This window comes from Tupaia chinensis, unplaced genomic scaffold, assembly GCF_000334495.1.
Source record: "Tupaia chinensis unplaced genomic scaffold, TupChi_1.0 Scaffold000270_1, whole genome shotgun sequence".
Lineage (NCBI taxonomy): Eukaryota > Metazoa > Chordata > Mammalia > Scandentia > Tupaiidae > Tupaia > Tupaia belangeri.
The window spans coordinates 3,383,454-3,395,385 of NW_006159750.1; the positions used below are offsets into that span (position 1 = coordinate 3,383,454).

Consider the following 11,932-nt stretch of genomic DNA (forward strand, 5'->3'; position numbering starts at 1 on the left):
TATATATATATATATATATATATGAATAGTTTTTCCATGCTAATTTCTGAATGTCCTGAATGTTATCAAGTGTCAAGTTTCTGAGATGTTTACATTAAGTTAAAGATGTCATTTTCTTATAAATAGCTAACAGGTTTCTTTTTTTCTTTCTCCCCAGGTATTCCCAGTATTTCCAGTATTGGTAGTAAGTAAACAATCACCAAACTGAGTCTAGGCTAGCTTTGCTTTGTTGTTCAGCTCCTCAGATCTATTTTCCCAGTGTCCATTTCTGATGTCATAGAGTATTTTCTTTGTGAATTGCATTTTTGTGTTGGTTTTCTGCACAGATATGATAAGAGCACAGATAAAATAGTGATTTAAGCATAATACCTCTGTGAACATGGCAGGGCCATAGCTTTCCTGACTATTTTTGATTAATGAAGGCCACCTGCACAGAGGTTCAATTACTTGGGTAACCATAACTCATTTAGCAAAAATATAAATAGTCCTATTTCCCCATACTTAGTAACCAACAAACAAATTACACTTTCGCTCTAGGACTAGATGTGGATTTCTAATATAATTTAGAACAGCAGAGAATGAATGCCAATGAATGCCTTGGACATATTCATTAGAGCCCAAGGAAAAGGCCATGAAACTAGGGGGAGGGAATTTTGTTAATGCATTAAACTCTAGACTTTGTGAAGGCCTGAAAGAGGCAGGTTTGTGATCATTAGTCGTTCTGGAAGAATAAAGGAAAAAGATAATTAGTACATCTATTTCTCTCTCCTAAAATGCAATCATGTCATCTTGACTCTTAGGTTTAAGTTTGATAGAGAAAAGGTATATTAAAAAGAAAATACATGAAGAATTTAGGAGTCAGAGTATTAGATATTACTGCAAGAAATCATTTAGTAGAAATCTAAGCAATTGAAGAGAGATTCCTCTCCAGCTCTCAGCAGAACACCTCTCTAGTATCACCGCAAAGAACGTTCTCTCAGTTCTCATGGGAGAATCACACCATAGGTCCTTCTTCACTTGTAAAACAAGGCCACCCTAATGCCAAACCTAAAATGCTCATTAAGAACATGCCTAATAGCTTTTCAGAGCAGAATTTTACATATTTATGTAGCACGCCATTTATTTCAACAGCTAAAACCTCAGACCAGCTGCTGAATAACTGATTAGAAATATAGTAGTGGGGAGGTCAAGATTATGAACTGTCAGTGAAAAGAAGGTGGTTCACTTTAATGCCACTCCTCACAGGCTTATGTCATCAGTGCTGTGTTAGGCAGGGTGACAACAGTGTGAACAGTAGCATTTGAAGACTCATGGTATCCCATATCCATCCAAAAAACACTACTCTGATAATTTGAATAGAATAACTTCCCTCTTCTTATAAATACACAATCAGGTCTTTCAATTTATAAATCAGTCCAGTTCACTTAAGTTTGCATAAGCCTGAACGCTGATTTGTTAAGCACTAGACATGTTAAATGCCATGAAAATCAGCTGCTTTGAAAATAGAAGTAGCGTTCACATCCATTCAGATACCAGCCTAATGCCACAGCATCTTCTTTGTGATCTTCTGGAAATAGCATCAGTGCTACAAATTTATAAATGAAAACCTTCAGCTCTAATAGTCTCATTTTTCTGCTTTAGAATCTCCCTTGCATTTACCTAACAGTATATATACCCCAAATGTGCTCCTTTCAGGCCTTGACAATTGCATTTGCACATGCATTTTAGAGCAAAAGAGAACCAAACAGATTATTGAGGCTGCTACCGTGATCTGGCTGTCAAAAGTTTCAGAAATGGATGGATGGAAAAGTAGTTCTTTGGCGTTGGGGAGTGTTTACATTTGCAGTGTCAATTGTGTGTTGCATGGACCCTCTGACTGTACTGCTCACTCAACATCTCATCTGGCCGTCTCCACCTCATCCCCTATCTCTGAGCATCAGCAGATGTCGACCTTTTACACACCTAATCGGGAAATTCCAGTTTTGTTTTGCTTTGTTTCATTTTGAAGTCAGTGGTGACCTGAAAGGATGCTTTGTTGTGCCTTTAGAAAATGTTAACCTTTATTACCGTAACTTAAGAAAATTGAACTCCTAACACGTAACAAAAGCCATCAGATAAAGTAATAGTTGGTACCCTGCTTTCAATATGCCTCTGGCTGTTCTGCTTGGAGTGCAATGGGTATGTTCTCAGATTTCCAGTAAGCTGGTTGTAAGCTCTTCCAGGGGTCACCCAACATCACACATGACTACCTTGCCTGTTGCTTGGCTTTTAAGGTAAAGAGATTTATGATAAAACCATCAAACAGGATGTATCTTCTAGGCTGCTTCAATGGCATTCATAAGTTCCTTCTTTGTGGGCTTATAAGGTGCTTGTCGTGTGCACTGGTGGATTCTTTTCCTCTCCCAAGGGCAAGAATCCACACACACATGACTCACTGCCTGTTCTATAGAGCATGGGAATGGAGTTTTCAAGTGCAAGCCAAAGAAGACTCTTCTTAGATTTTAAACTAAGTCTGGGTGTTTGCCAGGGCTTTTCTCTTTACCCCAAAGAAGGAATCAATGAATATAATTCTGCCAGCTATGTAGGAAGATACCATTACAACAGATGTAACACCCATGAGACTCTGATCATCAAAGCATATTTCAAGGCGAATAAATGATGTATATCATCGATGTAAATTATTGATGTATGTAACCATAAGTTCACATACATATGCTATATTCACAATAGCTAAATGTTTTGGAGCTCTTGTAGATTTCAGTATAGATCCCAAATTGTCAATGCCTATATTAAAGTTCAAATGCCTAGACTTTGAATGGTCATCCTTTCCGATCATCTGCTAAAAACATTTCTGAAATAAATTTCCCATTAAGGTCATTTGTACCTGCTGTTGTCTATCTATTAGGATATAGGGTTCCCAATCATCCCCAGCATACTTGATTTAAAACTCAGTCATTTTGATGGGGTTTAGTCATGGCTGAAAAAATACTGGTGATATTGTCAGCAATTAATGAATCTCAAAATAGACCTGTAGTCATTTGAGCCCAATGATCTGTTTTTATTTTACCTAATATGGTAGTCATTCATTCAGGTTTCATTTTCTTATAAAATATATCATACACTTATAAGTAAACATTCACAATGCTATCCAAGTGAACATTTGTTGATACTGATGATCCAAATTAATAGCTGGCTTGGTGAGAGTGTTTCGGTTAAAATGGATAAATTGATCATTACCTTCTACCATACATTATCAGATCCTTAGTCCTGAAAAGTAAATGATTCCAGTAATTACGCTAAATAGTATATTATAAGTAGATCAGCAAGAGTTGGCCTAATGTGCAGAGAACTTTGTGTGGGTGATTATCACTTCTTACAAAAGCAGATGACAAATCAGTCAGGGGTTAAGGGTACACCCATCCATAAAAGGGAAAAATCACATCCAAGAAGATCATTTTTTTCAAATGGAAATTTTTAAATAAACAGGACTGTTTCTTAGAATACTACAAAAGAAAAGTGATGTAAAGGTTTTATGAACCTGACTATAGATGCGTTTCCTGACATTATTTTCAAATGACTGACATGATGGTATAAAGTACAGAATATTGATACAAGTACTTGGCGATCCTTCCCGCCCCCAACCCCAGCTTACTTGATTTAAAACAATAGTTCACTGAAGAGAAATCTCTCCCATTCCTCTGTTTTCTCTTATAATGAGCATTGCCTTTATCACAGAGTGAAAAAATTGTCTCTAATTTGATTTAATTGGCAGGACTCTGAAACAAGGGAAGCACTACCTGCAGGGATCCATCAGTTCTGTTAAGAAAGCCCAGAGATGTTTTCATACTTGAAAACATTTGATGCCAGTTGGAGACCTTGTAAAAGTTGTTTTCCATACAGCATCCAAATATTTTTGTGCAGTACTCATTTATTGTAGAAACCTGGATCGTGAGGAAAATAACAAGGTTAATCATTTTCCTACCCAAGGGTTATTAATAATCATGTTCATGCTATCCAGAGAGCTGCAGTGTTTGTTTGTGTTTTTTTTTCCCCTTTGCTTTAATACTTCTAAATCCCCCAAATAAAAGTTTCATTTGAATTGCCCTTTAACTAATTAGGTTTTATATAATGAGGGAAAAAAATTATCAGGCTAGTGTAGCGATATGGCAAATTGCATGGTGTGCTACATTAATTTTGAACTGTTTGCTGATGTTCTAGAAGGAAAGCTTAGGTCCCAGGTGAAATGCCTTTGGGACTGTTATATCATGTATCCGGTATCCTCATCACAGATCCATTTCATATTTGTGTAACTAGCATTTCACATTCATGAAACCTTTGTGGTTATCCTAAAATTGAATGAACATTAGAATAGAGCCACCTCCTTAATCCTTAAGAACAAATCAAATATTCCAGTGAATGGGAAAGAAAGAAACTCCTACTCAAAAAAAAAAAAAAAAAAAAAAAAAAAAAAAAGATTCTGAGAGGATTGCCTGTCTTTACTGACAACAAATGCCCACCTTGACCAAACTGACTTTTTCATGCTTTAACCTTTTCCCAGGTGAATTTAGAATGTCAAGTCACTTTTTAAGTGTGAGCTAAAATCTCTACCTTTTCTAGTTCTATTGGGTCAAGAAATTACTAGTTTAAACAAAGATTTGTCAGGATCTCCAAAAGGTCCTATGTCCTATGAATTCCCACACTAGAGCAGTTACTACAAGACTGTGGGCATCCATTGAAGTCTTTTTGGAGTATCAGAGTAGAGCTGTCCAACGAACCACTCCACATCCTGAAAAAAGTTAGGCAGAACTTTTTTGCTTGGAATTGTAGGGCGGTGTGCCCATATGTCTACAGAATTCCATATGTCTATAGAATTCCATATTCTAAATGACGCTTCTGAGGCTCAGAGTGCCCAAGTCATTTCCCCCTAAAAGGTCTAAAAGGTCTATCTGGCCCCAAAGTATATGCTCATAGCATTATACTAAGTAGAAGAGATTAAAAAAGAAAATTTCTAGACTTATTGACTCTTACCTCTGATTACTTTCAAACCACTATACTATACCTTAGGAGACTTGTTGATACCTGAATTGCCCCTTTTCTGTGCAGGAAATTATAGAATCCTGGGGGGGAAAAAATAGAAATTTATCTTCTAGTTCCTCACTATGCTGTCAAGAGGAGAATTTCTAAGCATGGTGTCTGAGCATAGGGGGTGGGGACTTTTTTGATCCTCCCATGTCAAACTATGCCCTTTCTCTATCACCAGACATCCCCAATATACTGAGAAAGAGGGAAAACATACAGGTGTTAGATAAGATAGGATGTGAAAATATTCATGAAATTATCTATGAAAATTGTGAAACACATATTCTGTGACAGTAAACTTTTTTTTTCTTTATTGAGATAATTGCTTGTGGCAAAATAAAACTCAATGTGCCATCTCAAGGAGAGATCTTTGACTCTCACCTGAATCTATGTCTTCCCCACCAATTTCTGAAAGTAGTCAGCTAACTGTGAAGATGGTAAGATTACCTCCATACTTCTTCTGGAGTACATTCGGGTTTCCTGTAGATACTTTTTTTCTAGGCATTAATAATGCTATTTCCAAGTTCTCTAAAGAACCACAGCAGTGACTGGATGAACTCAAAGGGCCCCTGAGATATCTCAACCTGATATTCTCCTCATATGGTCCTGGAAGAAGGATGCTTGAGGAAGGCTTACTAACATCCTATCAGAAGTGGTTTTCCATATCTTGGTAGCACTCTGGTACCATATTTTAGAACCAGAAAAATTATGTAAACATTTTTGTGTTAAGAAATTTAAAGAGCAACTCTTACCATTTCATTATTTTATAGATAAGGCAACTAAGCTTTAAATGGATTTCCTAAAGCATCTGGACAAGAAGCCAAGGCAACTACTTCAGCTCAATGTCCAGTTTATGAACAAAGACTCTTCAGATTCTGCCACAACATTGGAATTCACCTTCTCCTTTACTTAAATTAGTAAAGTCAGAGGTAGTACATAATAGATTATTTAAGAGAAAAAAAATCAGTGGACTTCCCCTTTAATGAAAAAACATTAATTTTTACCCTGTCTTTATTTATTTATTTATTTAGAGATTTTTACTATAGAGTGCATGTGCTCACCAGAGAGACAGAAAATGCAAAATCATCCCCCTTCTCCTGTGGGGATGGCCACACCGCAATCCTTTCTCCTCCAGTCTCCTTTCAGGTTCTTAGGCACGCTCACACACGTGCCCAGCATGAGCTTTAAGTTGCTGGATCCAGTACTCAAACCAGAGTTGACTACGTGGGAGTCCAGCAACATAACCATTACACCATCTGCCGGTCCCTTACCCTGTTTTTAAAGGCTGTCCACAAGTGAATTGAAAAGTGCCTTCCTTTTAGGCTTAGTAAAGATCAGGTGTGATAGAAGATAATTTGATTGTCTAAAGCAACCTCTAAAACCTTCTGAATGTAAATAAGATGTCTTTAGCTTTCTGTTTCAAGCTTGCTTCTCAGCTTGATTCACTATGACAACGTTAGATGATCAGATTAGCAATTCTAACACAGGTATCTGCGATTTACAGTGCAGAGAGCTTTCCTAGGGGCACAGAGAAGAGAAAAAAACTTTTTCTGGAGTCTCATTTTCATAACTGGAATCTTACTTTTTCTGTTTCATAAAAATGACTTTCAAGGGCCACAACTAAATTGTTATGAAACAGCTTTCTGAGGATTTCTTAACAATAACAACAAATTTGGAAAAACTATATATTTGATTCATATTCCAACCTGATATGCTTCCCAACTATGAGACTGGTTTATTTTTATATCTTTAAAGGTTAAAACTTAAATATTTCTCTCTGCATTTCAAAATAATTTATATTTATTTCTGAATAATAGTATTTGATATAGTCCCTACAGCTGGATTATTCCCTAAAGTAAGCTATATCTTAAATGAGCTTTTTAATATCAGAATAATTCACTTTGACATGAATTAAGATGAGACAGAAAAATAGAAGGAGCACATTATTTTCCCAATTTAAATCAGCAAGAATTGCATATAGTCCAATAACCTGATTTTTATTGCAACTGCAACCACAAGTAGAATAAGAGCTAACCCCTATTAAATGTTCTTTATAATACCAAGCAAATATTAATTCATTCTGTCTTCACAAAAAAACAATAGCAGGTACTGTCATTCTCCTCGTTTTAAAGATGAGAAAGCTCAGGTTCCTTAGCAGAAAAGTTAAAGAACCTATACAAGTGTAGAACTAAGGTGCCAACCCAGTTTAAAATATACTATTTGCATCTTTTTTTTTTTTAATTTTGCTAGGGTTAATGTGCTCACCAGAGAGAGCTACAGAAAGAGAGAGAGAGAGAGAGAGAGAGAAAGTGAGAAAGCACCCCTTAGGTAGACACCACAATCCCTTCTCCTCCATTCTCCTCCTGGGATGTTAAGCATGCATGCACATGTGCCCAGAGTTCTTCAAGCTGCCAGGTCCAGGACTCAAACTATATAGTCGGCCATGTGAATCCAGCCACTTTACCACTAACACATTGGGTACCCCACTTGCCTCATATCTTATAAACTTCTCATAAATAGTTATTATCTAGTCTTCCCACAAATGTAATTTGGAAATTCAAAATAATAGATGAATAGCAGCTGATGTTCATTTCAGATATTTGGTTTATTTGTAAAGGAAGAAGTTGTGGGGTGATTGTGGTCTTCAGACTCCATACATTGTCATCGTCTTTGCAAGTCAGTGCAGAAGATAGTTAACCTAATTCAGTTCATTTCCAGATGTCTGGGACCAGGATCCCTAAGAAGAGCTTTCCATAAGAAGCTATTCCTGAGCGATTGTCCATCTGGAAGGGTATCACTATATGCTTTGATATGCTACTGTATCTCTACTCCCCGAACTGGTAATATTTTTCAGCTCCAGTTTGGGTTTCACTGTGACCATTAACAGGTCCACAGTCAAGGAGTAGTAGTAACTTCTCCTTCACATAGAGAACTCTTAATCCCGTAGTGAAAACACTCCCTAGGGCATGGTCACACTGCAATCTCTTCTCCTGCATTCCTCTCTCCCTTCAAGATTTGGGGCATGTTTTTCTTCTTCTTTCTTTCTTCCTTTTTAAAAGAACTATTTATTTAATTTAATTTAATTTAATTATTTATTTTTTTTAATTTACTGTAGGGCACATGTGCTTACCAGAGAGAAAGTGAGAGAGTAAGCTGGCAGATCTGGGACTCTAACCCCTGTCAGTCATGTGAGATTCCAGCACCTAAACTACACCACCTGCTGGCGCCTTGAGCATGTTTTTCAGACTGTCAAGTCTGGGACTCATATCCTGCAGTGGGCTATGTGGGATTCATCTGCCTTACCACCATGCCACCAACTGGACTCAGCATCTTTATCTTACAGACAGTAGAACTGGAGTCCAGCGAAATTCACAAATAGCTCTTCAGGGACAGAACTGGAACCAGATTCCTCATCTGACCCCCACTTCCTTTGCCTTTGAACAATCTACCACTGTAAGACTGTTGCATTGACCCAAAGATGTTTCTTAGTTTTTTTTTTTTAACAATCTTTTTCTATTTGCAATTCATAACTGCTGAAACAAGTTGCCTAGTGCCTCAGAATTCTTAGAGACTTCAGTTTATGAAAAGCATTCATTGGAATTGAGTATGATAAAATAGAAGTTGTCTCAATTATGCTTAAAGACATCCTTCCATGTGCCCAATAGGGAATTAAATGTGTGTGAGTAATATTTGTTGAAAACTTACTACATGCCAGGATTTTAGAGTAACAAAAATAGCCAGAGAGTGATTGCTTAATTTTAAGTTGTATTTTTGTTTGGCTCTTGAAATTATAAAGCAAAATAATTTTTTAATTAAGGTGAGCTATTAGGTTTAAAAAAATCCCATGCCAGCCAAATAATAAAACATATATGCATGAACTGAACACACTGTAGGAGTTTAGAGTCCATAAATTTCAATATCCATTTTTTCATCATATTTTTCCTCCCAAGGAAAGTACATAGCACATAAAATTTTGTGCCACTGGAGATATGTAGAGATTAGATCAGGATTTCCACATGATGACTGCTAGTGGATCTGAGTTTTAATTGTTTAGGAAGGTTAGACATCTTATATAATGAAATGAATTGAAAAAAAGGAAGTCCAATTTAATTATATTCCCAAGCAAAAGCAACGGCTTCCCTTTTCCAGTAATGATCTCGAGTATAGAATAATATTCTAAGTAGAGAACAGATTATGACTCAGGTGTCTACCTTGTTAATTCCATTAATCAAGTGATCTAAATTCAAATTTAAAATAGCCTGCATTACATTTCTTAATATATATAAAAAAGACCCTTAAACTGGAACCTCAGCATCTAAGAGAAAAAGCATAAAACACTAACAAATGTGTTTAAGTATAAATAAATATTTAAAAAATAGGCATAAACTATTATTGCATATATTGAAATATGGAATAAAAATTTGTGGAGTACATTTTCAGAACTCATTTCTAAATTGACTTAATGTAAAATTATTATCTTAACTTAAATTTTTTGCAGTTTATTAATAAAATAATAAATCATATTATTACTTCCATTGTATTCAGACATACTAGTCACTAAATATTTAACATTGAAACTCATAAACATTACCCCTACTCATGACCCATATTTTCTTTTATTACAGAAAAAGAGAGAACTATTATAACAAACTAAGATTGTGTTAATTTGATGCAAATAAGATAAATATTTTTCTTTATAAAACCATACCAGTGACTTGGGACCAGCAGTTAGCATAATGGCTATGTCGCTGGACTCTCACATAGTCGACTGCGGTTTAAGTCCTGGACCTGGTGGCTTAAACTCATGCCAGGCGCATGTGCATACGTGCCCAAGATCCTCGAGAGAAGAATGGAGGAGAAAGGATTGTGGTGTGGCCATCCCCCCTGGGGGGGTGATTTCTCACTTTCTGTCTCTCTATCTCTCTCTGTCTGTCCAGCAAGCACACGCGCCCTATAGCAAAAACCTCTCCAAAAATAAAAAATAAAAAAATACCATACCAATGACTTGAAATCATTTTAAAATTAACAATTTCCAGGAATAATATTAATTCTTTCAAAATGAAAAATTTATAGTTTTTCAAAACTGATCATCACGAGTCAAGTAGGGTTTTCCTGATTTTTAATTCAATACTTATCATCAAAATGCTAAAATGAAAAGCAACAGTCAATCATTAACTTGTGTATGTTGTCAATTTGTTACCACGTTTATTTATCCATCTGGATACAAATGTGGAAAATTATTATATCTTTCTTTCATAAATGTGAATATATACGTACACACACACATACAAAGGCAATCTTAATAAAGATATATATACTATAGGAGTTTATACATACAGAAGCAGAGCAAAACAGACTGACAGCTCTTAGATCTGTTAGACAAAGTTTTCTAACAAACATTTAAAAACCGAAGTTATAGTGAAAGTCCCACGGCTTGCAAAAAATGTTATTTGCTATAATCGAATTATGGAGGAAACAGTCTGATGATACCTGTTCACAGTAGCCTGGCCACTTGGTATCGTGTCTTGATTATCAGATACTGAAGTTCTGCAAAGCTTTGCACTTCTTCGAAGAAATCCATTTTAATCAGGGAGACAAGAAATAGACGTGTGAAATTTTAACTAGCAAATATTAACCTAATGCCTGTCAGTGAGAACTCACGGATCCCTGTAGCAACATGCTATAAGAGTAAGAGCCATCCTGTGGATTTGGGTGGTCTCCAAGGACAATACAAGGCGTGTGGTTTTGAGCTGGACTTGGTAGATGATGGTATCTGAATCATGAAATAGCTGCTTAAAGACTGCTTAAAGAAGTCATGGCGTGGGACCAGCAGTTAGTGTAATGGCTATGTCGCTGAACTCCTATGTAGTCGACCGCAGTTTGAGTCTCGGACCCGCTGGCTTAAACTCATGCTAGCACATGTGTGTGCCCAAGATTCCTAGAGGAGAATGGAGGAGAAGGGATTGTGGCGTGTCCATCCCCCCTGGGGGGTGATTTCTTGCTTTCTGTCTCTCTCTGTCTTTCTGGTGAGCACAAGCGCCCTATAGCAAAAAAAAAAAAAAAAAAGTTTTAAAACATCACATCCTGGAGTTAGCCTGTGGCATGGTTGTTAAGACAATTGGATCCCACATGATCAAATATTTGGTCCCAGACCCAGTGGCTTGAGAAACAGGCTGGACATGCATGCCCCAAATCCCAAAACAAGGGAGAAGTGGAGAAGGGATTAGAGTTATGACCATTTGTCCAGAGAATGCTTTTTTGTTTTCCTTTTCTCTCTCTCTCTCTCTGTCTTTCTCAGAGGAGCACACATATCTTCTGGCAAAATTTTAAAACAAGGGACCAGCAGTTAGTGTAATGGCTATGTCGCTGGACTCCCATGTAGTCGACCATGGTTCAAGTCCCAGACCCGGTGGCTTAAAATTCACACTGGGCACGTATGCGTGTGTGCCCAAGATCCCGGGAGGAGAATGGAGAAGGGATTGCAGTGTGGCCATCCCCCCTGGAGGGTGATTTCTTGCTTTCTGTCTGTTTCTCTCTGTCTATCTGGCGAGCGTACACGCCCTATAGCAAAAACCTCTCCAAAAAAAAAAAAATTAAAAACAAAACCAAAAAAAACCCAAATCACATCCTGAGCCAGCCCATGGAGTGGTGGGTGATGTTAAGGAGGCTGGATCCCCCATGGCCGACTGCACAGTCCAAATCTCAGACCTAGTGGCTTGAGAAGCACGGCAGTGTGTGCATGTGCATTCACTGTCCAAAATCAGTTCTAAAAGGGGGCAGAAATGACGGAAAAGGGTTTGCAGTGTGACCTTTCCCCAGGGGGGTGCTTTCTCACTTTCTCTTTCTCCTTTTC

At 37.1% G+C, this 11,932-nt stretch overlaps 1 protein-coding gene across 2 annotated transcripts in view; it reads left to right on the forward strand.

Moving 5' to 3' along the window:
- The window catches only part of NTNG1 (netrin G1), a 307,364-nt gene that overhangs the window by 290,826 nt on the left and 4,606 nt on the right, over window positions 1-11,932 (forward strand). For both annotated transcript variants that reach the window (XM_027772277.1, XM_027772278.1), the window contains exon 4: window positions 158-184. In XM_027772277.1, the coding sequence (XP_027628078.1) occupies window positions 158-184 (27 nt within the window). The remainder of the gene's footprint in view (window positions 1-157; window positions 185-11,932) is intronic.